We start from the raw sequence: 26,722 nt of genomic DNA, 5'->3' as shown, positions 1-26,722 counted from the left end.
GCAGAAGGGAGGGATGATGAATAAGGCTGGCATTAAGTGGTGTAACCACTTCCTGATAGTGATTTATACCGGCCAATTCCATATCTGAAATGTTAATTTGTTATCATTTCCCACAGTTCCTTCGGCTATCCCTCATTAACCCGTCCCTGTGACGTGACGATGTAATCAGGGGATCGGCCAATCGGCTGACGGCTCGGCCGCCGCGTGCCGCCTGGAGGAAAACATTATTGCCTTCCTCTCTGAAGAGAAAGGGCAGATTGGTTACCTTTGTGGGGAACAACATGATGAAGAGGATAATCTTCACTACTGAGCTAATGCAGCTTAATTCCACGACAGGCATTATGTGCCGTTAGCTGACGCCGCTGTAGCAAAACGACTTCAGGTAGCCGCTTCTCATTAAGAGGCTATTTTCTCTTAATTAACGTTCTGACTGATGTCGGGATCAAGCGTGTGACCTTCACTGACGCCGCATTTCTCCTCCGGAGAGGAACGTTCACCAGAAGCAATTTTCAGATCACAGAAAGCAAAACTCCAGAACTGGATTTACTGTCAACACGGCTGACAACACGGCTCACCTTTAGGGCAGATGTCGGTGCATGGGATGCACATTTTGATGCGGTTCTCCTCCACCTCCATCTTGTTGCTGGGACACGCTCTGACGCAGGAGCTGTGGTCCACCACGAAGTTATCTGCCAGAAACGAGAAGCCATGAACACAGACTCTCCCTCTGACGGCGCAAACCCAGAGCTGAGGGATGACGGATCTCATCTGATGATCAGTGGATTCCGAATCTGCAATCTGTCGCCTGGCTTTTAATACACGCTGGGCTAATTGCTCCTGCACTGCAGACCCTCCTCAGCCGAGAACGGAGGGCGGCTCTTTGCTTCTTCGCCGACATCAGTCCAAGCAGATGGTGCGGCAACTTAGCTAATTGAGCTACACCATTTGTTTAGGCTGGAGCCACTTATCTTACCTCGCAATAATCGCCTGGAGTCTAATTTCAGCAGAGATTAGAGCATGCTCACTTCTTCAGGAAGACTTCATTAACACCTTTAAGAGCGTCAACGGCGCCTCGGACTTACGGGGGCATTTCTTCACGCAGAAGGCTCCGTACGTGTACTTGGCTCGGGGGTTGGGCTCCAGCTGGAAGGAGGTGGGGTTGTAGACAAACGGCTGGGGGCACTGGGTGACGCAGGCGCCGCTGTTGTTGAAGTTGGTGCAGGCCTGCAAAATAATACAGGTGTAACATTATAGTCACTGTGATCTACTGGCAGCAGTGGCTGTTACATCATAATACAATCAGAAAATCCGATTCTCTCCGCCACATGCGTCAAATTCAAGGCCCGTGGGCAGAATGTGGCCCACCGTAGCTTTTTATGTGGCCCTCTGGATTCTAGACGAAACACTAAGTGTGCTTAAATATTATGCTCAATCAAATCAATGCAGTTTTTATTTGTTTACTGCCAAGTTATGTCAATCAGGCCCTCCAGTTTCTTGAGAATTATCGTGGAAATTCACACACAAAAAAAACTTTTTTACAAATTGCGCTGACAATTGGGAGTTTATTGCAGTTTTTTCTCAAAAGTTGCCAAAAACTTTCTTACTTGTACTAAACAGCTGTTTCAGCTTTAATTGATGTCAATTATAGACAATAATCTATTCAGCGGGTAATTAAAAAGTTGCATTTACCATCATACTTAGCGCAAATATTGTCAAACATTTCCAAACACTGATTTTTATTGCAAAAAAAAAATAAAAAATCACAAAAAGTATCACAAAATACTGGAGGGTTTGAAAAGCTGTTCAACAATATTTAATTTTTCAGAATTCATTGACATTTTAACAGTTTGTTAACACGTTTTATCAATACATTTTGGCACAACCGGCCCTTTAAGAGCATTCGTGTTCTTCATTTGGCCTAAAAGGAAAATGAGTTCGGCACCCCTGCTCTATGCCAACAACAAATATGGAAGACAGAAATACTGTTTAGAAGAAATAAATGCAAATATTCACTTTGCCTCATCAGTTTTCTTGAATTTTAAAGCCCCTTACATTTTCTGACAACTCAACCTAACAGTATGGCGGGTCTGGTTGCCTCTACTGTGTGGGACCAGATTTGCGCCACCATTTTGGAATATTCTGCCTGTTAAATGACTGACTTAATTCAGTTGGGAGAGATGATAATCCACAAATTGTCAAGGTAACTAGTCAGGAGGACGTGGTGGGCCAATTTTAAACAGATAAATGTAGGATATGTTTAGGAAGGAAGGGGAGGGGCATCATGTACTGATTTTGACCTCATCATCATTATGATGGAATTGGAATGCTAACTTTACATCCACAGAATGTCCAGGGTAAGACAATTCAAAAATACTTTATTTCTCCCGAAAGGTGAAGCAGTCAGTCTCGCATTGAATCTGAAGAAGCCTCTGACTGAAGACCTGCTCTATAACCGTCTCATGACCAGCATGACATGCTAACAGTTCAGTATCCAGGCAGAAGAGACGAGACTCCACAGCAGCACGTCCTGACCACATCATCAGCTGCTAGCTAGCTCTGCTAATCCACATCCTTTGCTTTTGCTGTTTCCATTTCTGTCTGGTCGTATGGATAGAAAAACCGGCGGAGAGACGCTGGAGGAAATGATTCTTCATCCATGAAGCTTCCTTTTTCACATTTCTGGGATTCGGGGTCACAGTTCAAGGAATATTTAAGTTTAGAAGATGTTAATTAGCTGCTCCCAGATGCAAAAACAATACCTTGTTGCCATGGTTACACACAAAAAAAAACAGCTGTCCAAGAGGTGAAAAGAAAGAGGAAATAAAGAATAGAAAACTTCTTCAGGCAAGTGAAAAGTAATTTTAAATTTAGTACACATGAACCCTTTTTTAATGCTGCCCAAACTAAGCTCGGGTTTTTGGATATTACCGAAAAACTAGTTATGATTTGGGGCTAAATAGAATGTAGATGAAATATTTCAGTCTGTATTTTTTGTTTTTAGTGTGTTGATAATTTGCGGCTTCTTTGAAATAAATAAATAAGCCCAAATTTTAAATGCTTGCATCTCCTCCCATAAAGGTGTGGAGTCGCTGGTGAGGTGAGAGACATCAGTCACAGTGAGGGAAGGAGAATTACAGCAGCAGATCATTTTTACGTCGCATTCCAACATGCGAATCATGCGCCTGCTTCCTGTCTCTGCGGATGCCAAATGGGAGAAAAATTGAAGCCATTGATCCAAGGCCATGATGTAAACGGCGTAATGTTCTCCCATAAAGCCCCCTTTCAGCGTCTTGATGTCCATGGCCGCTGGTAATTGAGTTGGACGGGCCTTTAGGTGAGTTACAGCAGCAATATCCACTCCTTCGACGCGCAAGTTTGCAAAACAACAAGAAGTTGGGGTGATGAAAACGATCATAATTGGAACGCCAAATCCCAAATTTGATAACGGTGAACTTTTACAAGCTTGTAAAATGGTTTGTCAGCAAGCACGGAGCGTTGGAAAATCACTTTTTACCATTTTGTCACATTGCAACCACAAACTGGTTTAATTTTAATCCGGAGAAATGACACAAAGTAGAGCAGAACCGACATATGGCTGCAATTAAAGCTGAATATCTTAGATGGAGATTGTGTGTGTTGACGAGCATTTTCAAGATATGCCATAAATTCTCAATTGGATCTAGAACTGGACTTTGACTGGTCCATTCTAAGAGGGGACTGGCGGTATCAGAGGGCGTTATGGGACGGGTTTATCTGTAGAGTCAAAGTGGGCGTTTCTCCACCACAAACACTGATTGGCTAGTTCCAGCAGCAGAAATATTACGGATATTGTATTCCCTAATTTTTTGTTCTTAATACTCGTGTCAGTTTGGCATTATTTCAGGAATCAAAATGGATTTTTCTTAAATGTAGTGGCAGGGTATAAAGATTTAGCCCTCCCTACTTATAAACATCTCTAAAAAAAGATCACTACTGTTACGTTATTAAAACAGTGATTTATGTTGATGATTTTATTGTGAAGCATAACAGGAAGTTCTGTGTTAACTGAGGCGGAAAGAAAAGTTATGAAGACGTCGCTAATGTCATACTAGCTAACACAGTGTGCCAGCCGTTAGCATGTCTAAGTGGTTAATAAGTTACAACAACCAGCTAGCAAGCTAGCAGCTTCACCAGCTAGCAAGCTAGCAGCTTCACCAGCTAGCAAGCTAGCAGCTTCACCAGCTAGCAAGCTAGCAGCTTCACCAGCTAGCAAGCTAGCAGCTTCACCAGCTAGCAAGCTAGCAGCTTCACCAGCTAGCACCAGCGAGGTTCCTTTTTTATAACTTTCATGATTTTGAAGTAAATTTGTTGCAGTAGATTTCATTCGATGAATTCCAACATAATTAATGGAAGTTGGTGGTTTTAACCTAATAAAATGTGGAACAAAATTCAACAAGGTTACACTTTAGTAAAAGCATTAGAAGCAAAGTGGATCATTTCAAAAGTTAAAGAAGAGAAATCAAAGAGCAGACTCACAAAGCAGTCGGTGTCCTTGGGGCCAGAGCAGCCGCCGGCGCATTCTCGATGGCAGCAGTCGCTGACGTAAGGCCCGAAGCAGCGACCGTCACACTGCTCTGCACACACCGATTTTGTCACTGCCCAAGAAGTGAGAAGAGCGAATTTTAAAAGGTCTGACACGCAGGCACACGCACCCACATTCCTAAAAGAGACAATATACCACCATCCTCAGCCTCCGCGACCGTTATGTGACACGAATGAAATGAAAGGTTTCTGCTTCCTAAAGGTCGAGACAAGTGGATTTGTGAGCACATACTTACAGACTTAGACAGACGTAAAGAGAAGAAGAAAAGAAAAGAAAAAAAAAGACCCCGTGAAGCGCCCTCTGGTTCACTCAACACCTGCCAGAGAGACTCTGCCTCAGCTCAGAACCAAGCAGCTGAAAATTGTGCTTGGCAGGTACGAATCAGAGGTGGCATGTCGGAGCCTGGCATGTTATTCCCGAGTAAGGGAAAGAAAAGACTTCTGCTTGCCATAAAAAAGAAAACTGTATTTATCCGTTGCCATAATAGTTCTGAAGCTCCATTTTTAAAAAAATTTATTTTCTTTTTTATTTGCCAAGCAGGAGCAATGTAGCAAACGTTTGTTGCTATGTATCTGGAAACCCTGTGAGAATGTGACTATACAATGTTCATTAAATAATAATGATGGTCTGATTCATAGAAAATTTAACCAGTTTTTATTCATTAAATAAAAATAGATAACAGCAAAAATATCTTTTATTGCACAGGAAAAGATCAAAATCTTCCTACACTTTAGCTCACTTTTAGCTGTGAGATGTTAGAGGGTTTCACTCAATGGTGCCAAAACTAACTTTGACTAGGCCACAATTTTCCATTTCTTCATTTTCAGCCAATCATAGCAAGAATTCATACTTATATACCTTAGTTAATTCTTTATCTTTTATTAAGTTTTGTGTCAGTCCTTAAGCAGTTTCACAGTATTGCTAAAATTCTGTCCTCATTTTTGTACATTGCCGTTCTCTTAATGCTGTTTTCTGTTTTACATTGGAGCCAAGAAGCAGTTTTACACACCAGACAGAATGTCGCAGCCAACAATCAGAAGGTTGGAGGAATTAATAACTGCTGGGCTGCCAGCATAACGCTACAGATGTGGAACAACAACAACAACAACAACAACAAGCCCCTGCGGTTCATTAATCTGTGAAAAACAGCATTCATTCTACAAACTGCTAACACTCGCACGGGTTCACTTCTCGAGCATTCTGCCTGTTTATTGTTGCCCAGCATGTTGGTTTATTAAATTATCAGCCTTTAATAATTCAATAAGAGCAGCAAGAAAATCCTCTCTAAAACAGCTGTTTTTTTTTTTTTTTCCTGAGTTAAAGTTACAATCATTGACTCATTGTAAAGAAAATGTACCTGCTGGTGGAAGCAACAGATACATTTTCTTACTTATATGAAAATCAAACAAAGTGAATCTGAAAGCTCCATTTTCTCCTAAAGAACCCTTTACTTTGCTTTCGAACAATCTTCTCCACTGGCGCCCCGTATGGGGCCTTTATGTGAAATGCTCTAAGAAAGTGAGACCAATCCTCATAACTGCTCCATATTGACTTTGTTTCAAAGGTTTGAACTAACTTAACTCTATGGAAAGATTGGAACCCAATCCATCTGGGCCTTCGATGTGTTGCACAATCAAGAATGACTTATAACCCCACTTGGTCCTACGTGTCATGTAGAATTGGTTGTGCCAGTATTGGCTTCATTCTAACCGGTTCATCTCCAATCGCGGATCTAATGAGGTTCCTCCCCATTTTTTGGAACCACCTGGTGATTTGACTGACATCAGACTGCATTCATTGATTGGCCAGCGATGGTTGACGAGAGGGCGAGCAGAAAATCAATAACGCTTCGGTCAAACCTTGAGATCCAAGGACTCCATTCTAATGCCAGAGAACATTTTCAATCCCAGCTAGGGATGTACTTAGGTGCAACATAGAACAGCCCCATCCTAAATACCTTTTAGGTTTGATCTCCATGGAGTTATTTCAATTGATGTCCATAAGACCTAGGGATATAAACTGTCCAGACTCACATGTTTGACACTGGCTTTCCTGAGGACCCCAGCAGCGTCCGATGCAGGAGCGATGGCAGCGCCTGCCTGGAAAACAAAGCAAACCTGTCAGACAAGCTCCAAAGAAAGCGAGCGGAGCGCCAAAACTTTCTCCTGACTGGTGACAGGGACACAATAGTGGAAACTCCTGAGCTGACGAGACAATAGAGTGGTTGTGGTCGGTGAGGAAGAGGAGCGTGAAAAAGCGCCCTCTACTCCCTTTCTGTCAGCGAAAGTGGGACCTGACAGCGCTCATCTGGCTGTGGCCCATCATCAAGACTTAATTGACTATGGGTTAATTACACAGTGAGTGGAACAACGCCGCCGATTGTCACCCGGCCCCTTTAGCCACTCCCACCACAGGTCCCTAATGTTAAATACTGACTACATCTTGGCAACGGGCGCCAATTTGGCAACCTCCCCTCCCACGCACTCTTGTCATTTTTGTTGGCCTACCTCCTCCACGCTTTAGTGCTTTACCCCCCCTCCTCCTCCATCAGCACCAGCTAATCAACAAAATAACAATGCTTCACACATTTTGCATCTAAAGGACTCTCCCAAAATGTTTTTCTTGCTCTTTCAGTAACTTGCTCTCCATGAGGTCTGGTTAGCTACGGTTTCAAGTTGTTGAGACCCAGACACAATTCTGCTCAAGATCTTGATAAAGCAGAATAACGGATTGGTTGTTCTGTGAATTTAATATCCACTAATCCAGATTAAAGGCTGCTGTCTGATTCTATTGGAAACCTCCAAAGAACCAGCGTCCTCGAGGTTTCTGCTCCTCAATCGACCGTTGTGTCCTCAATCGACCGTTGTGTCCTCAATCGACCGTTGTGTCCTCAATCGACCGTTGTGTCCTCAATCGACCGTTGTGTCCTCAATCGACCGTTGTTTGCATTGTGTCCAGACACTCCCGTTGTGGTCTCTTCTGTCCAAAGCGCGTCACTCCAGAGGTCTTATGGTTTCTGCAGCTGCATCTTTGCAAAAACGCTTCATTCTTTACGCACGTTCTTTCAGAACTCTTCCAGCTTTGCAGTGTCTTTGAGCGTTATCTGGTCAAAACTTGGGTCGAATTTGCTGGGGAAGACTAGCAAGACAGAAGGATCAGCATCTGACTTTTGATTTCTACATTTATTTACTGATAGTTAGTTGTAATTGTTGGTTGATGATGATGATATACTCGACTGGCACTCTTGTGTGGAGTGACACATTTTCTTTTGTTTTGAGACATTCTATTGCCCCTCATTTTTAGAACTTTGATTGTATGTCTCTTTGTTTTTATGTCTTTTTTGACTTTTTACTTGCTGTAACACTAATTTCCCTTTGGGACTTGAATGAACCTGAAGCTTGGCAACTTTTTCCAATGTTTTCCACTCGTGACTAATCTCTCTCACCCCGAAGTGTTTTAAAGCCTCTTCCATTTAGATGTGCAGCAACATTTCCTTATCGGTAGCATTTTGTGAACTCCAGTTCGTCTCAGAGCAGCAAACTGCCAGAGCACCAGCCTCTATAGAGGTGGTCACAGTAGTGAGGATAATTTATTCCAGTTAAATTCCAAAATTGTCCAGACAAACCTCGTAATTTATCCTTTCAACTCACCCAAAGGTTGAGATACACACACAGAAAAGTTTGCAAGAGTCTGTCTTCAGCCGCCAGTTCGTCTGACACCAAATGTCCACCGGACAGAGAGGGAAGCGCGCCACTTCAAACTAGCTGTCAGTTTTATTGAGATTTACAAAGAGCCCAGCCGACAGCAGCTCCATGGGCTTTACTGCAAAAGCCTCGCTGGTTTCAACTCCACTGGAAAGGTTCGCATGTTGATCTAACACCAAGTGATTTCGCTTCCAAATCCCCCAGCAGCCAAACAGAATGAAATAAAAGCGATAGGTCATGAATGTTCATGCGTGGGTCCGGGGTGGGGGCGGCAGGGAGCTTTTGGACTTTACTCACATCCGTTGTTGCTGTTGTTGGACGGGACCACCAGCAGCTCCGCCTGGGGATTCTTGATAATATCGCGCCAGTGGATGGTGTCAGCGTGGCACAGGAACTTGTTCTGGTCCACGTAGACGCCGCCGCTCAGTATCTCTGCGCGGGGAGAGAAAAGGTAGAGGGAGACAGGAAGAAAAATGAGGAGAGAGCCGTGGATTTATGGCGGGTTTATGGCACATGTACACCGTGGCAGGAAATCAATACTTCAAGGTTAACTCTTATGGTTCTTTTGTGTGGAAGCCCCGCGTTGCAAACGGAGTTCCCTTGAAGCGCGTCTGAGCATGAAGGTAAATGCTATTGACAAATGTGCGCCGAAATTCAATGCCACGTCCACAAGCACTGATGGGTGGAATAAAGAGACTAATCAACTAAAGGCTGCTGGAGGGATTTCACATGCAAACTTAACAAAAGCTTTTAAGGAGAATATATTGTGTCATTTTAAAATTAAGCGATTTCATTTAGCTGCAGATTTCCTCAGTCTGGAAGGCAAACAACAGGCTGAGACAGGAGACTGGTGCATCTAGAGTATCTGCTGTCTTATCGGAAAGTGAAGTTAAATCATCAAACACACTCGATTTCCTTCAACTAAAGGCTGGTTCTTCTTACAGATTGTGTCTTTTCGAATTTTGTTTTCAGATGCCCGACCACTCAAACACGTTTTATTGACATTGTATGGACTAGACCAGCTCTAGTGTTGCGAGTAGCAGCGCACCGACTTCAGTTTCTTGATGATCGCCGACTTTTAGAACTCTTGAGAGACTGATTTGGATTTTTTTTAGGGTTTTTTTGCCTGAGAAGTCGCTAAGTTGGGAACAGTGGGTTGCTTTCGTTTGAGATGACCTGGTAGGTCTGACAACCGAGGAAAATTGATCAATTATAAAAATGCTAAAAATAACTTAAAAACATAATACACTAATGAAACAAGCAGAGTAGTCTGAATTCTGTGCTTGCATCACTTCCTGAGCTGGAAAGTTGTCATCAAGGGCCGCGCAAAATCATTCCAAGGGCTGCAAACGGCCCCTGACCCACACTTTCAACACCCCTCTACTAGGGTTTCCATAGGTTGGTTTCTGTACTGGATTTTACTTTGAGATATTTGTCACATTAATATAAAAACTTTTTCTTTTTTTCCCCCCCCTGGCATAAAACCCCATTAGAACACATGAAGGTTTGTGTCTGCGGCTCAGAACAACAACAGCTGCTTAATGAAATCGGATTTCTGAACCATGTGACTTTTCAGGAAGGTTAGCGGCGCCGCCGCCGTAAAGGCAGGATCCCCATACAGAGCAGGCTGAAACGGCAAAAATATGTTTTTCTCAAGGACCGGCGGCCTTAACAGATGCCAGAGTAGGATAATGAAGCCTAATCCCCCTCTATGTTACTAATCCAGGTTTTGGACACAGACTCTGACTATAATGATGCGGCGGTAATCCACCTCCCTCCCGAGCCATGACCTGTGGCGGCAGATCCACCGTCGTCGCCGCCGCCGCCACTTCCTCTGCAGCTGCCACCCGGTGCATCGCTAAACCTCCAGGAGAGGGCGGAGGGAGGGGATTTAGATGCAATCACCCCGCATTCCCTGTATCCTCCAACACGAAGCCTTATTCCAGGAAAGCACTTGTCATAATAAATGAAATTTAATTTAAAATAAGTTGGAATGCGGCTCAGATTAGAGACGGATAAGCCCAGAAAGAAAAGCAGGGCATTGTCTCTCCGGGCAGATTATTAACAGCGTATGAATTATGCGGACGCCTCGGCAGCTCGGGACGCCGCACACAGGAAGCTAATCATTACCATCAGACACCCTGATTAAGGAAGTGGGCCTTGGTGGAGACAGGGACATTCATTCACGGCCTCTTTAGAGGTGACATGGCGCTTCGTCTGCCTGCCGAACGGCCCGCAGCGCCCGGTTCATGTAATCATGTTCCCGTCAGCGCGGAGCATCCATCACCGCACGCCCCCGTTTACAAGCAGAAACAGTCGCCAGCTCCCTTCAAAACGACGCAAAGAACACTCTTTAGAAGAGGCGACGCAGGGTGAGACGGATGGGTGACCAGAGGTGACCTTGGTCCGACCTCAGCCCAGATCCTGCAGCGCTGTGACGGATGCGGAGAAAAGGACGCCGGACTGTAACCGAGGCGACCCGTCGCTCGGTAACGGCGGCCGGCCTTGAGCTTCTGAATGATGTCTTAGTTTAGGTGGAACTCCGAACTCAGCAGATGTTCCCGGTAGAATCTGGAGAGGTGGAGGGGATCGATGGTGGTCCGGATGTCAATGCAGCATCCGGACACTCAGCTTCTGTCGCTTCATCCACTATTACTGCTCAAATACTTCATATTTTATTAAACTAATGTTTTGCTGCACCCTATCATCGCTTTTCCACCTCTAAACATTGAAGCCAGTTCCCACTGCACTGCAGAAAACGTCACAACCAAATGAAATCTCTCCAATTGAATTTATATTACATTTTATAAAAAATAAATAAATAAAATTCTGAGACATACGTTCTTGCAGTAAAACAGATGAACCGGTAAATATAAGGAGATGATTCACTGTCCAGCAGGACAGCAGTGGTTATAGGGACATTATTGACTTAACACAAGTGCTGGAGAGGCTTCACGTTCCCAAGACAACCAAAAAGGTAAATAGCAGAAAAAGTCAAAAATGACACACTGAACTGCCTTTCCCACCTGGGACCTTTGGGTAATGGCAGATATAATGGATTTTGATACTTTCTGGAGAGCCGTCCCCCTGTCAGGGCCCGACTCGGCCCCCAGATGTTCCTGTAAATGCCAGCGGCCGCACTCCAGCAAAACAAATTGCCGTCCATCCAAGCAGGGGCGCTAACTCTTCCAGCGCCGGGGATGACAAGCCTGGACCAGGTGGCCATTCATTACTGGGGCCGCGGCCGCCTGCTGCACTCCAGCACCGCCGACAACTCCAGGTTTCCATCAGGAAGCCGCAGAGGACGGATCGGCGTCCCGCCAAATGTTATTCTTCATAAACTTTAAATATTTTAACAAACTTTTTAATTTTAATTTGAAAATAGAAAAACTGTGCAAAACTCAAGAAAAAAAAGTGATGTGTGATACTGTCTAAGCAGCAGTTGGGGTTTATTTTACTTGTATAATTAGACACCAAATAGTATTTGTGACACTATTGGCTTTCCATATCACTTTTGGTCCTCTTCAGTTGACATAGACTACTGGAAAAGGAAATAAGAATAAAAAACAAGCAGACAATCATTAAAGCTAACTTTGTTCCTTTCCAGCTGTCACAGCATTGCTTTGGTGTGGAGTGCATTACATACTATTTTGGCCTTTTGTGCATGTTAGTGTACTTACCTGGAAAAATTAAGCATTTTGAAAATATGACTACTTTCCTTGTAATATTTTGTGAACTTACTTGTGGAAATAAGGGAGATTTTTGAGAAGCATTTAAATGTTATACATTATGATATGTGTAGAATTTCACCAGTTTTTAATTTGTCTGACGTTCAGCTTAATGTCTAAATGTCAGATATTAAATCACACCACATTATTACGATACAATTAATCACTAAAACGTTTAAACCTCTTAAACCCTTAAAATAAAATAAAAAACTATTAGTCCGGTTGAAAATAAAATGTAATATATCCAAATGGGATACTGAAACTATGAAAAATAATGCTAAAAAAAATAAATAATTTGATGTTCTATTTTTTATTTTTATTTTTTTTTATTCTAAAAATATATTTAATTTCTGATTTATGTATTAGTGGAGGGCATTATGTTTGCGTGAAAGTTCAAATGTTACAAAATTCAAGAAAATTGAGCTGAGACATAAAACCTGGAATTAAAAAAAAATTAACCATGGTCAGAGTAGCGCCGGCTCCAAAAGCAAAATTATTCAAAGGTGTTAAATAAAAAGGTTTAAACATTTTCTGATTATACCTTTTTTTTTTTTTTTTGAATGAACTGCAAAAATGACTAGAACTAGAATAATAGAACATGACCCCGTTTGGCAGCTGAGTCTAGCAATATTTCGAATAATAACTTATTTTAGGCTGAAAATTTGGAGGATCACAGATATAGAATTCAATGATATAATTAGTCATTTTACTTCGAGATGCTGCATTCTTTCAATTTTTTTTTTTTTTTGGCAAGCTTCACATAAATTTGCCAGGAAGTTCTTGATTTCAATAAGAGCTTGGCTACATTTTACAAGCAGGCCCCAATCTGGAGCCTTTATCTTCCGCTTCTGGGATTCTGTATGTTCCACCAGCGCTGTCGCCCAGTGGCGCAGTCGCCCGGTGGCGCCACCGGCGCGCTGTGCTCCCCGTGACGCCGTTTAATGTGCGCACAAGGCCGCCGAAAGCCCCGCTGCCATATGGTCAGGTCATGTTTTGCTTCTGGTGTGGCGTTGCTGCTACAGATCTCTTGGCAGTGGAATAAAAAAAAAAAAAAAAAAAAAAAAAGAAGCTCTCAGCGTAATGGAGGAGTAAGATTCTTGGCGAGTGGAGGTTGAAGTGTTGGGTTGAATCAGAGGTACGAGCCAAGGTGTGCGGTGGAACACGGTGTGGGCTGGGATTGGGAGAATTCCTCAAAATATACAAAAAAAAAAAAATTATTAAATTAATACCCCCACTGTATTAAAATGAGATATTTATCCATTTCTTCTGGGTTATGGAGCAATGTGTGTCAGCTAAATACAAACACCCCAATGCTTTCCTTTGGTCTTAACCTGCTTTTTCATTTGAGGAAGATGCGTAGAATAGGTCCGACACTTAATCCTCAGTTACCTTCTCTCAAACACTTCAGGGGGAAAAAAATTGTTGCCGTTTGGTTCCTCCGGGAGGCATAAGACGTCTTGAAATATCTCTCTACCAAACCCATTTTTGAGTTGAGACTATAAAGAAACGAATAATCCAGAAAAAAAATCTGTGTGAGTAGAAAGTTTCTCTGGAAGTGAACAGACTTGGAGGAGATTTCTAAGGCAGAGGGTTAGCCTAACCCTAACCCTAGGGATGTATGATATTATTGGCACGCATCGGCCGATTCATCTGTACAGCAACATTCCCAGAATGGGGAAAAGACTGTTAGCAAAAGTAAAAACCATTTCCGTGCCCGTCTGCCTTTATAAGCCAATTAAGCCCATTTCATAGGCATTCAGCAGAGCACAGTCCTTTAGTTTGAAGTAGCTTCCAGGCAATGATAGCCAAAGCACCAATCAGTGACCGCGGCTCTGAACGAAGGCTGCTGATGAGCTTTCATCAGTGCTGCTAGCCACTTGTCCCGCATCTCTTCCCCTGCCTAATTACGCTGATGAATAAGGCTGCGACAGCGATCCGTCCTACGCTGATGAGTCCGTGCGTTTACCCTTATTGTCTCGTCTTGGCGGCGGGCGTGTCGCTTTCCACGCAGCTAAAGCGGCGCGCGCCCAGGGCATCCGCCCTCTGCTCGTCTTCATTAGGATCATCCTGCAGGAACGCCCAACCCCCGGTTCTCACCCGCTCTCCTGCTGTCGTTTCTATTGGAGTGGAACTCGGCGAAAAGCAACAAGAATCGGCACACACGTGCAGCTCTGAGACCCTACCTGGTTTGGCGTTTTAGGTGCCCTTCACTGGCCTGTGTGAAAACTCACAATCAGAAACAGTGTATGACAAACTGGTTCAGTCTGTTTCAAGTCAGTGTGTAGCATCTCAACGTGATCAAGATCTGTGCATTGACTAGGCCTGGATTTTCAGACCGTTCTATAGGTGTATTTTGGATCATTGTAGATCTGCCTCAGAATGCTGACTTTTGACACCTGATGAGTGGCCATTTTATGTGACATGAATATTAGATTCCTTACAAGACACTGCCTGTTTATTTTTTTGCAGAAAACTTTAAAGGTCAGTATGTTTTATTGCTCCACTTTTATTGAGCTAAAGTTGGACCATTGCTCCTTTTTTATGTTATATAAATAAAATTGTTTGCACACGCGCCTCAAAATTGCACATCTATATTTTTGGTGAAAAGTACAAAATCTCTGCTCTTTAGAGAATGTTTAGTCAGACGGATAAATATTTTCTTCTCCCACTAATCTAAGTTAGTTTTTAACATTTAATGATTCCATATTTCTTTCTTCAATGCTGTTATTTATTTCAAAAAAAGGTGAATCTATAATGTTTTCTAAAATGTTTTCAATTCCATAACCATTTCCCCAACATTTAGGTTTTCTGTCAGATGTAATTCAGTGTTTTTCTTATGCAGTGAGTAATTCCACAATTTTCAGCTCAGCATTGAATTATTTCATAATACAATTGTCATCATTGTGCCCTTCAACATATTGTTTCCCCTCAAAATTACATGATGCTTATTCTTAGTGCTTGGTGATTCTGATTGTAACCAATTTAAAGTATTAATTATAGATTTTTTTTTATTTATTTTTTTTGCCAGAGGTTATAAAACAAAAAAGAATAACTTCTTTATCTGGAGACCTTTTGACACAGATGTGATATGCAAGCTCCTAAAAACAGTTCAAAATTAAATTAAAGTTTGCCTCAGATTACAAGGAAATCCTGCAATCTGAGGCGAACTCCTGACTCTTCTGTAAAACAAGCGCCACAGCCCGAGGTAAACCTCCTCCCCTCGCCCCCCCGAGCCTCCAAGTGTGTTTACATTAAAGCGGGCTGTTGAGAAAGAGGCTACGTAAGTGAAATCGACTACCCAAATTCTATGAATAAGTATTCTGCATCCCGCCTGCAGCCGGATAAACGGCTGCAGATTGCGAAGAGCACGCAGGCGGAAAGCAGGAGCCGGATCGCCGTCAGGCAGGTGGAGGAGAGACGCTTTCGTGTTGGAGTGACCCGAAATCAAATCGAGCTCCTAACGGCGCGAGTTAGGAAGTCAGAGGGAAATGTCGGGTGCGCTGTATTAGTCACACGCCTAAAAAGCTGCCAAAGCCGTTTGGTGCTCCGTTTTATAAACGATACAATCTTTCCAAGTGAGATCCTCTGACTTCAGAGGAACCGCCTCTGCACCGTGGAGGCGGAGGCGGCTCTCCCGAGTCCCCTTTCCCCTCTTCTCCATTATTAGCCCTGCCAGCCAAGGAGATATTGCGGCGGGTGACGAATGGGTGAGGGGAGACAGAGCGGGGGAGGTCCAACCCCGTCTCTCTGACTTAGCCCCGCCCTCCAGGAGCCGGCCGCCGCGGCCCTTCAGATAACCATAATCGGGTTTTAAAGCTCTCAGATTAAATTTAGCAGTCTGGACTGATATTGTTTTGCAGTGAATCCTGATGAAAAATGCTTCACCTTAGGAGATTATGGATGCTGCGTAGGTGGGAGGGTGGAGATAGCACCCCTCACCCCACCACCACCTTAAAGCTTCAATGGACGCTAAATGAATCCCTGCCATCACTTTCTTCTCCCACCTCCATCTCAATACTGCTTGATTAGCAGCCATGTTTACAAAAGATCTCTACCTTGGGTGATGAGAGATGGGGGGGGAGTATTTCTTTAATTATTATTATTATTATTTTTTAGGGGTGACACAAAATGCAATCACGGCGAACCAGAAGCCGGTAAATTCAATAATGGAGGCAAATGAAAATGGAGCTGGAGACGCAGCGCACTTAAAGGGCCGGATGGGCTCCAGTCCTAATAGGCCCTCTTCTGTCACCGCTTCCTGCATTCAGATGAAGCCGAGTCAGAGGGCCTCCAATCAGCACGGGCGAACAAAAGAACCGGCCAAACACGACAAGGGGAGTGGGGGTGGGGGGGGGGCTAGTAAAAGGTTAAATGCCAGGTCAACGTTCTCGATCACTGCTGTGTGTTGCATCAGTCAAGTCATACATAAACACGTTGAAAACATTAATACTTGGATTTCCTCTGATTACCGGTGCAGTCATCAACACTGTTCCTCGTCCAAGATTCAGCTTTAAAATCCCGATGACAAAGTCAGAATTCAGAAAAAAAAAATATATATATATATATATATATTTGTATATATAAATAAATATAAAAGCTTTGTTTTTTGAGGTTTTTACCCCATTTTTTAATAGCTCCTTCTGACCCTCAGGTCAAGCAACTCACTCATCAAATAAATTGCCACTCTCGGTGCTCAACAACCCTCCGAGAAATTGCTGCGCTGTTTTTTTTTCTTTATTTCTTTTTTCTTTCCACAACGGCGGTGACAGGCTGTTTTACAGCGGAGTTACCCCCGACGAGCCGGGGTCCGCTCAGAGATTGAGCTGGAAATTGTGTTTGGGTACAATTGTTCAAGATTGCGACATCAAACTGAAATTTAAAGGGCACCGCGAACGAGCCATGGGGGAGCCGTGACGGCAGGACGAAAACTGCTGAGCCGCCGGCCTCAGAACTTGAAATGTAGCTCTTATTATATACTCGCACGCAGAAAGAAAGTTTCCTGTGTGTGTTTTGCCGTCTGCGGACTGGAAACATGCACGCACTTCCGCCCTGACACGGATTTTGTAGTTCAAGCTAAACCATATTTCAGATTTTTACCCTGCAGAATGGTTAGCAAGTGCTGAAACAGACCTAACCCCTCTGCATTAAAATTGACACTTACAATGGGCTAAATGGGCAATTTGTCATTCTCTGGCAAAGAGCTGCTGCACTCATCCCTCCGCTTGGATAATTTGGAGCACACAGACGCACGCACACACACCAACAAACCAACTCGGTACGGTAAATTGCCTCCATCTGGCTCTACAGAATATTTAACATGACTTTTGATGAGTTTTTCACAACAAGAATTCATGTCTTTTTATTTTGGCCATCTCTGGTTTATGACTTCTCCAGACGTGCAGCACACATTATTATTCATCAGTGATAGGGACTGGACGTGCTTTATTAGTGTTTCGAGGTGCAGACGGGGCTCGGAGAACCCAAAGACATCATCGACCCGCATCGGAGTCAGAGTGTCCGGAGATCCTGGAGGACAACTCTGTTTTCATCCGGACCCTAAATCATGCAAATGGGAGGCAATGTCAGAGCGTGGACGCCTCCGAGAGCAGAACAATCAGCCGGTCTCAGTGTAATTACTGTCAAATGGACACTTCCAGTCATCAGAAGGCCTGGTCTCAAGAACAGTTTACTGAAGGACAAAGTCAACTTTTGACTCTGGTAGTTTAATGGACATAAATGCACCAAAAGTGGTTTTGATTTATACTTTACCTTGTTTAATTGGTCAAAATATCTCTCAAATGGAAGTAAATAAAGACTTTCTAGAGCCACTTGTTTAAGAACTGCAGTTTACGGATGTCCAGAAGAACCATTAGGAGGTTTCTACATGTTAACTGGTAGCCTATATGTTTGCTAAAGGTTATTGGAACCTTTGGCTAGAACAGAGTCTTTAAATACTAGGTCATCATGATTCTCCAAAGAAATAATCAACCTTCTGCTTTGACCATCATGTCCTTTAGACTAAAATCCCACAAAATCAGGTTCTTACTTTGGGATTGTCGTAAAGCAAAGGTTAAATATACTCTATGGCGCTGTTTGTTCCTCCACAGGCGAAATTTGTGCGCATGGAATGAAGTCTGCTTTCAAGAGAAGGAAGTGGACTAAGGCGCCCGGCATTCTGGGTAAATGCGACCAAAACAAGCGAACAAGTCTAACGGCAGCAGGAGAAACGGCTCAAAAGAGAAACTTCACAACTGCTATAACCTGATGCTACTCTATTTTAGCTTACATATAGTTCATGGTTGCGCTCAGTGAAATCTTCAGAGGTTTTTGTGTCATTTCCTTCAGTGGTTCTTGGTGCAGCGCCCCCCACAGACGAGGAGGGGAATAGGTTGCTTAAAGTGTTTGGCTGGTTTGACTCAGTGGCATAGCAGCTGGAAATGGAATAAATGTGACCAAAACCAAATTAGCAGGTGGGAAAACAGCCTTAGATCAAAGTTTTCAGGAAGGAAACGCTTCTGGCAAAAGATTTGTTTTGTCTATAGCCAAAAAAAAAAAAAAAAAAGGTCAGCAGATTTAGGGACACAAGTAAAGTTCCCTTTACTCTGTAGGGCTAGGTTTCGTCATCAAGGTTAGTTGAGAGTGCTTGTATTGGACTGATGAGTCATTCTCCTCCAGCCAAAGAGTATCGAATCCCAAAGTGTTGAAGAATGATCCGGGAGGCTGAGTTTATAGATGATATTAGACAATTTATTGGAGCAAAAGTCAGAGTTGCTAACTGAGGTGATGTAAGGTGCGGAGTCGGTTCACTCAGCCGGAGTCGGGTAATCTTAACGTCAAGGATCATCGTACAGGGCGGTGGACATACTGCCCTCAGAGGACTGCTTCCGATCCATTAGAGATCATTTATTCCTCCTTCCATGAGTGTTACGGCCCCTAATGGAGACAAACCAGGGGCCCCTCAGCTCTCCCTGTCAATGGACTTAAAAGACTCCCGCTGCAGAACAACAATAAGCCTGAGCACAAGCGTTGAATGACAATGACTGCTTGGTTGCAGAAATCAAGCCAAAGGTGAAGCTTTGCATTCTCCTGAGCATGAATATTAACGAGAGATAATTTAGTACATCTGGTCTTCAGTCCGAGTAGTGATTCGTCTTTTCCATCAAGAAGATTTAAAGGTTTCGTATTGGAACTATCTACATCGAGTTGACATAACCTTGTCATCTCAAGAAGCTGCGGCAAAGACAATTTACACCAACTCGGTGTAAAAGTTCATATCATTGAGACGTCTGTGCAGATTTATGGGATGCGTTACATCCCACTGAACTGGAGCTGTATTTTTGTTTTCAAAAAGGAATGTTGGTGCTTTGGTGTTTCTGGACGAGATGAAAGAAAAAAAAGAAAAAAGAAAAAGAGCAAAACTTTATTTCACAAGCAGTCTGAAGGGCTCTCTTGCTTTGCAGATTCACAAATGCAGCATTTCCTAGGATGGCAAAGCAGCGTTTGAAGCTGGGAGATATGTTTTAATCATCTGGTGCCTTAATGATGACACTGGATTCATTATTAATGGGCCCCAACTCTCTACTCTCTCCCTCTTTCCTCTAACGGTCCAGATCGAGAGTGCGTATTAGCATTAGCCGCTTTTGCTCTATTTGATCTTCCTGTAATTACACCACTTTCTGGAGATCACACCACAGGCTTTATGTTAAGTAAAGAGGCAATGGAGGGAGAATATTTTTGGCCTAAACAAACTCCAAACGCAATTACGGCGGCTCCGTTCGCTCCTCCATCAGGAAAGTCTGCGTGATTTCTGAAAGCAGCTGGCGAAACGCGCAAAGAAGTGATTAGGGAAGGTCCAACGCTTGACTGCCAATCTGTGCAACAGCTGCACTTTCACTTGACGGCTGCACTACTTGGCTGAAATTTGACATGCTAAAACTGCCAAGTTGCACGACTAAAACCTTTACTCAAGACAACATATTACAGAGCAGATCTCATCTTTGATGTGAAAACTCAAGGACCGCAGTGTTCCTCAGACTCAGTCATCGGCGTTGCATAACGTGCTTATCGTGCATAATGTGCGATGAACCAAGACTGAACGATAATGAGAGGAAAATCTGAGAAAAAGACCAGACAATAAAAAGTTTTGGATGACGTAAAACCTTCACAACAGCTAAACCAGTTTCAGCTTCATGCTGGAACGAGATTTTGCAAGTATTGAATGAATTGGGTTTGGGTTAGACAGAACAGCTTGATCTGTAAGAAAAGATGAAGGCCAAAAAGAGAACAGAGAAAAGCTTGTAAGAGAAAAATGTAAATAAAGATCACCACTTCTGAAAAAACTTTTTTCTTTTCTTTTTTTGACATGAGTAAGTTCGGATTATTCGTGGAGCATATATGTGTTGATCTGGAGGAATGAGGTGCCAACTGTTGATCTTTGAAAACAGCCTCTAGACGCCCTCTGCCATATTTGACATTCCCCAACATATAGCGCTAACTTAAAGTGCAGTCTTCCCCACAGGAACACACCTTCCATATGCGGGCTTCCACTGCCTTTGAGCCGTTCAATCATCTGCCTTTTTATTTCTTGTTTGGTCCCTTCCAGCGTTAGTCTCTGGCTCAGAAATCAAATGCATCAAAATTTGCCTGTTATCAGACATTCCATAGCTTCATTAACTGAGGTATTGTTCTTGTACAATACATCTGGTACACACGGAAAAGCAGCCTTCAGCTTCTATGCACCGCAAATCTGGAACAAACTTCCGAAACACTGAGTTCCTTCAAATCCAGACTCAAGTCCACCAGTTTAGAGCGGCTTCTGAAACACAATCAATGAAACATTAATCAATATTCTGATGTGGAACGACGGCACTTGACAAAATATATCGTTTCAATTGTTGACTTTGTATTTTTATGATCTAAAGCTGAAATGTGGTGTACAAATAAACTTGATTAATTGGTTGATTGGCCCTGCTGAAATGCTACATTGTTCCCAGGTTTTACTTTTGGCGCTGACAGACGTTGGATATTTTTTAAAGAATTCAAGATATTTGTCCACTTTTCCATTTGCTACACTTTGTGCCACTTCCTCCTCCACGCTTGACAGATGGTACATTGATTATTTGGCAACACTTTGATGCGGTAACACTGTCATAAACGTGACATAACACCTGGGATGAAGATAATGGAGTGTTCATGAATGTTTAAGACTGCTGTCATGAAGTGTTATTTGGTAAATAATGACACTTTCGATGCAAAGTGGCATTAAAAGTCCATTAAAATGGTCAACTTAGCATTGAAAGTGTCATTATTTTATTTTTAGATTTGCAGCTCTCTTCTGCATAAGTTCTATTTTATCCTTTTACAACACGATACAAAAAAAAAAAAGTTAGTTTTTGTCATTTATGCTCAATTTGTTTTTAAAATGAGTGAAATTCAGAGATTTCTCTGTTGACTGGGCAGAGGCGTGTGACCCGTGGAATCAATAGTCATGCTCTCGCAAATGAAGACGCACGTGGGGTTAATTATAACGAGCTCTATTAATCAATTTATCTCAGCGGCAACTGCTGGTGGTAATTTGGCCTAAATACCTGCGAAATGCCCACACAAATGCTGCAATTAGTGCGACACGATTAGCCTCCAATCGGGGGAGGAAGCCGCAGCCCCAGTGAGCCTCAGTGGAAGCAATTTACATGAAAGAACAGAGAAATGATAAAAGAGGGGAAGGGAGGACTGCTACCTGGGTTCTGGATGTAGGAATATGGGAGAATATCTGCCAAAGAATTTGGTTTATGTCCATATGGACAGGAAAAAAAAGAGAGAATCAAACACAAAAAAGTGTCAGGAACAGGATCAGAGCGTTTTAAACGCAACACTTCATCAGTTCTGATGGTCTTTGAGATCCGACGGTTGTTGCGCCTGCTGCTGCTCGACGTGGGGTAATTAGCTCCGTGGCAACGCGCTAAAGTGTGTGCACAGTTCATATGGCTGCAGCGGCATCAGAGTTCAAGCTGAACAAGCTGCTGGTTTTGACGTCTGCACAGCTGTCTGCGGACCGACTGCAGCAAAACTCAACCAGCGAAGGATTTCACAGCTCCAGAGTCTGCAGGACCGAGCAGCTGGGACTTCTAATGGATTAGCACAAGTCATCGAGTTAGCTGGATTCCTCATTAACGTCCCGGGAGGAACGAGGTGGTCTGGCTCCGGATGCATCTTTAACAGCTTAACTGGCAACCAGAAATAAACACACTGCAAAGACAAAATCTTAACTCTTTCGGTCAAGTTTCTAAGGTAAATATCTTAGTACACTTGAAACTTGCAAGTTTTCAGCCAGATATAACAGACTATTTTAAGTTAATTTTTTAATATTGATGAAAAAGTACTAGTTCTACTGTCAGATTATTTCACTAATAACATGGGAAAACTATGTTGTTATAAGTGAAATAGTCTTTCAATGGGACTGGCCTTTTTAAAAAAAATCTAAACTAAGCAGTTGTTGCCTTAAAACTAGCTCCAGTTTTTTGGGGGAAAGTTACTTGCCATTTCAACTGCACTGAGATATTCCTACTAGAAACGAGAGAAAAACACTTGCTAAGGCTTTGTGGTTTTGCTGATGCTAAACTTACACATCCACTGAGCTGCTGAGCAAAACGCGTCTCCTGCCGGTTTACCTTGAGAGTCCTTGAGGTTGGTTAAAAATAGAGGAAATTTCTCAGTTACTTGAGAAAAACACCATTTTCCCGCTTCTTCTGTGTTATTTGTGGAGCAGAATTTGTGAGTCATCCAGGGATGAAGGTGCATTTAGGTTTTCCTTCCCTAGTTGGGGCTGTTAAAGAGGTAACCCCCCCCCGCTGTACCATCGCCGAATGTCAACACGGCCTTACAGCTCTCAGGAGTGCCTTATCACGGCATTCAGACTCCATAAAACGCTGCTTATCACAATAAATCTGAGGCCTAATATGGATCACTGTTTGCTCCCCGACCATCAATCTCCAAAGCGGCGCTGCAAAGTCAATACGACACGGGCCTGCAGTAAATTCCTGCTGGGGAACTTTTTCTGCACCGATAGCTGTTCTCTTCCGCGTGGCAGCTAGCTTTGAATAGAAACACGCAGCTATTTTTTAATTTAAAAAAAAAAATAAAATCACAACAAATACAGTGTGTGTGCCGATTAACAGGAAGTGGCCGTTTGTGACGCACTCCTCTTTGGCTTTTTTTGCAGACGGTTCCGAGGACGTACGTGTTGGACGGGATTTTTACTTCCCCAGCGTGAAACAAAGCTTTTTGATTTCAATTCACGCTGGAAACGCAACAATGAATGTGGTGAGGATTGTTTTTTTTCCAGCCATCAAGACATCCAACACATTTCCTCCAAAAACCAACAAGCTTAAAGACAAAGTAACTGCTGTTTGGAGACCGGAAAGGATTTCTCCAAGGATCGTCAGCAAGCAGGAAAAAAACAAAACAAAAAAAACAAATAAAACATGTCCAGTTTGTTTGATTCCTTCGATTACATGATGGAGGGAAACCGGATGAAGCAAATAGAAGCAGATGCTCAGATAGCGTTGATCCCAAAACCGTTTCCTTTAGTCAGTGCGACAAGTTTTCATTTGTCATCTGGTTCCACATTTACAGCCGCAAGAGTTCAATAAAAAGGTAAAATAAAGTTCCAGTTCTGTGACTTTCAGCTTTTAAAGCTGCAATAAAACTGCTTGTATGTGTGTGGGAGGGAAAAGAAAAAAAAAGAGAATTCAAACCGGCATCTTTTCTTTTAGAGCAGAAAATGTGTTGGAAGCACAAATTAAAAAAAGAGCCCATAATTCATTGTGAGGGGGAGTTTAAACGGCTAAATATTACATTTACTGCCTCTGATTTATCGCAAAGACGATCAAATCCATTTGATTTGTTTGGCCGCTCAGGCTTTGGAGAAGTTTCCCTTTTTTTTTTTTTCTTTTTTTTTTTTTGTTTTAGTTCTCACCTCAGAGAGGATTTAAAACACACAACTCCTGCACAGGCTTCACCAGATCTGAGAGAGGAGGATGGAAGGACTGATAATAGAAATATATGAAAGGAAAGGAATGAAGGACATGAAAAGGAAAAAAAATTAGAGAAGAAATAACAAAAAAATAAAAACAAGGAGGGAATTAAGGGTAGAAGATCGAAGGAAAGGAAGTGATTGAAGACATCAGGGAGGTGAGGAAGGAAGGAAGGACATGACAGAGGGAAGAAGGGAAAGAAAAGACACATGGAAGAAAGGGAGGAGTCACAAAGGAAAGAAAAGCAAAAGGAAGAATAAAGTGTAAAGCAATGGAAAAAAGGAAGAACAAAAAGGACAGAAAACTGGAAGAAGGAAATAAAATATGAAGAGCATAAGGAGGAGAGGAAGATTGAAGGACAAATGGAAGAATGGAGGGATTTAAGAAAGAGAAAGAAGAAAGGGAGGATATTTGAATAAAAAAACTAAAGGAAGGAATGACACTATGTGGAGGAGAAAACAGGATGCAGAGAGGAGGAAGGAAGGAGAGCATGTTTGGACAGAAGGAGGAAAAGAAGTAAGAGCAGAATAAAGAGAGAAAGGAAAGACGTGACAGAGGAATGAAGGACAATGGAACTGGGAACGAAGTCTGGAAACGCCAACATCTCTTTATGTTTCTTTCCACCTTGCAGCTACTGATTTCACACTCTCCCAGATGTTTCTGTGCAGTCGGACGGCGGCCCGTCTCACCCGTCAGGTTGCGGAGGCCCAGCTGCCTCAGGCCGTAGAAGCCGTCCCGCCTGTAGTTGAGGAAGATGGCCAGAGCGTAGCGGCCCTCATACAGCTTGGTGCCTCGGATGATCCGCAGGTTTTCCAGCGGCAGGGACTCAAACTGATTGAGCGCCACCAACACATAGCCCGTCACTTCTCTTATGGACTGCAAGGAAAAGGAAAGAACAGGTAAAGGAGTTGAACATGAAGATAACCCAAAAGGAAAGCACAGAAACCTGTAAAAGCAGAGTGGAGAAAGCTTCAAGTGACAAGAAGGTCAACATGCTACCACGCTAGCTATGCTAGCCCAAAGAACTAATCATAAACATAAGTTCTCCTAATGCCAAAATGCTATACCAACATGGTGTTTAGAGGAAGCTAATGCTAAGTGCTAAAGCACCAAATTCAACCATGTTGAAACAATTGTATGTGATTTTTTTTCTTTAACCAACAACCCTTGTTGTTTGTTAATGAGTTTATTCTTCATCATTCCTTTACTCGTTGTTTGTTAACCCTTTGTTCAATAAAGTTTATTGAAAAATCAAAAGGCATGTAGGAAGAGGAAATGGAACTGCTACATTTATAGCTTTTTACCTACGTCAAAAGAAGAGCATCTAACTATCTGAATTATTTCTTAGCAGGTGACTTCAACTTGAACTGAAGGTTTACAAAGCAGCAAAGTAAATTAGCACTTTAGAATTGATCCAAAAAAAATAAATAAGGGGGAAGCTAGGCGTTTTCAAAGTTAGCAAGGATGCTTAAGTGCTAAATGAAAAATTAGCTTCTGACCTAACCCCCTCCCAAAAGAGTCACGTAATAAACTCCTATCAAAACTGTGAAAAATTTTCAAAGCTGAAAAGTTTGCCTGTTTAGAAGCAAAATACATAGGAGTGAAAGATGCTTAAGTTTTTAAAACAATGCTCAATATCAAGAACTTCTTGGCTGCAGCTTTCTGATTCATTACCTGTGAGGTGCCTCTGCATTCCTTTCATTTCCTGTCTGCAAATTAGCATTTTAAAATGTCAACCTTATGAAATATTTGGATGTTGAGAGAAGAAAAAATGATAGAAATGTCACCTCAGTCACCGCCTGTTTAGACTTCCGTAGCCCGAGTTCCTCCGTTGTTTTTAAAGAGAATCTCTAATAACTACTGAAAATATTTACTTCAAATTAAAAATCAGTGTGCTTTACTCAGCTTTCATTTTATTCATGTTGGGGGGGAAAAACAAAAAACAAACAGAAAAATGATTTGGCTTTAATTCAAGTTGAAGTAATCGGTCTTAACAGATTGGAAGACCTCGACCATCTGCCTCTTCGTGTAGCAGCTGACCTTCTCAGAAGTCACTATAAAAATCAGGCTGATTATCTCTGTATTTTGGACTTGATGAGGCGAATTAATTCAGCTGCAGAGTCAGCCTGAAGGACCGGGAGTAAAATGAACGAGCGCTTTGGATTTTTTTTTTTAAGATAGCCTCATTTAAATTCTCAAGAAGAGTAGTAGTACTCAACCTTGGGTCACCACTAAATAAACGTAACGAATAAATGTAGTAAAAAAAAAAAAAAAAATTAAAAAAAAAAGCAACTTATTGGTCAAATGTGCACAGAATTTTGACGCCGCTTGGCTTGAAGCTCTTTCGATATTCATATACAACATAAAAACAGCCACTTAGCTACCCTGACCTAGAAACAAGAACTGGAATTGCTCAAAAAGCAGCCCGAAATGTTTTCAGTCTTCCACATTAACTGGTAAGTGGATCAGAAACACATTGAAGCAAACAGTACAACACAACCCTGACTCTGAAAGCACCTTTTACCTCTGTTTACTCAACCATTTCTTCATTTTTATCCATAACCGAGTGAGGTGTTTTGGTTTTTTTGTTGTTGATGTTGTTGTATTGTCATCTTTGAGTTGGTCAAATGTAGGAGACAAAACTGGCATTATACTCAATTGTTTCAAGTAAAGTCA

At 42.5% G+C, this 26,722-nt stretch overlaps 1 protein-coding gene across 4 annotated transcripts in view; it reads right to left on the bottom strand.

The window, feature by feature from the left end:
• Nucleotides 1–26,722, bottom strand: part of LOC122826847 (receptor tyrosine-protein kinase erbB-4-like) — a 238,051-nt gene that overhangs the window by 57,729 nt on the left and 153,600 nt on the right. For all 4 annotated transcript variants that reach the window (XM_044109169.1, XM_044109167.1, XM_044109166.1 and 1 more), the window contains exons 3-8: nt 24,736–24,922; nt 8,584–8,718; nt 6,616–6,681; nt 4,516–4,634; nt 1,083–1,224; nt 576–689 (exon numbers count right to left, since the gene is read on the bottom strand). In XM_044109169.1, coding sequence (XP_043965104.1) covers nt 576–689; nt 1,083–1,224; nt 4,516–4,634; nt 6,616–6,681; nt 8,584–8,718; nt 24,736–24,922 — 763 coding nt within the window. The remainder of the gene's footprint in view (nt 1–575; nt 690–1,082; nt 1,225–4,515; nt 4,635–6,615; nt 6,682–8,583; nt 8,719–24,735; nt 24,923–26,722) is intronic.

Source organism: Gambusia affinis, linkage group LG24 (genome assembly GCF_019740435.1).
Source record: "Gambusia affinis linkage group LG24, SWU_Gaff_1.0, whole genome shotgun sequence".
NCBI classification, from domain to species: domain Eukaryota; kingdom Metazoa; phylum Chordata; class Actinopteri; order Cyprinodontiformes; family Poeciliidae; genus Gambusia; species Gambusia affinis.
Note: the sequence above shows the minus strand (reverse complement) of the source record. Positions and strands in the feature narration are given on the sequence as shown.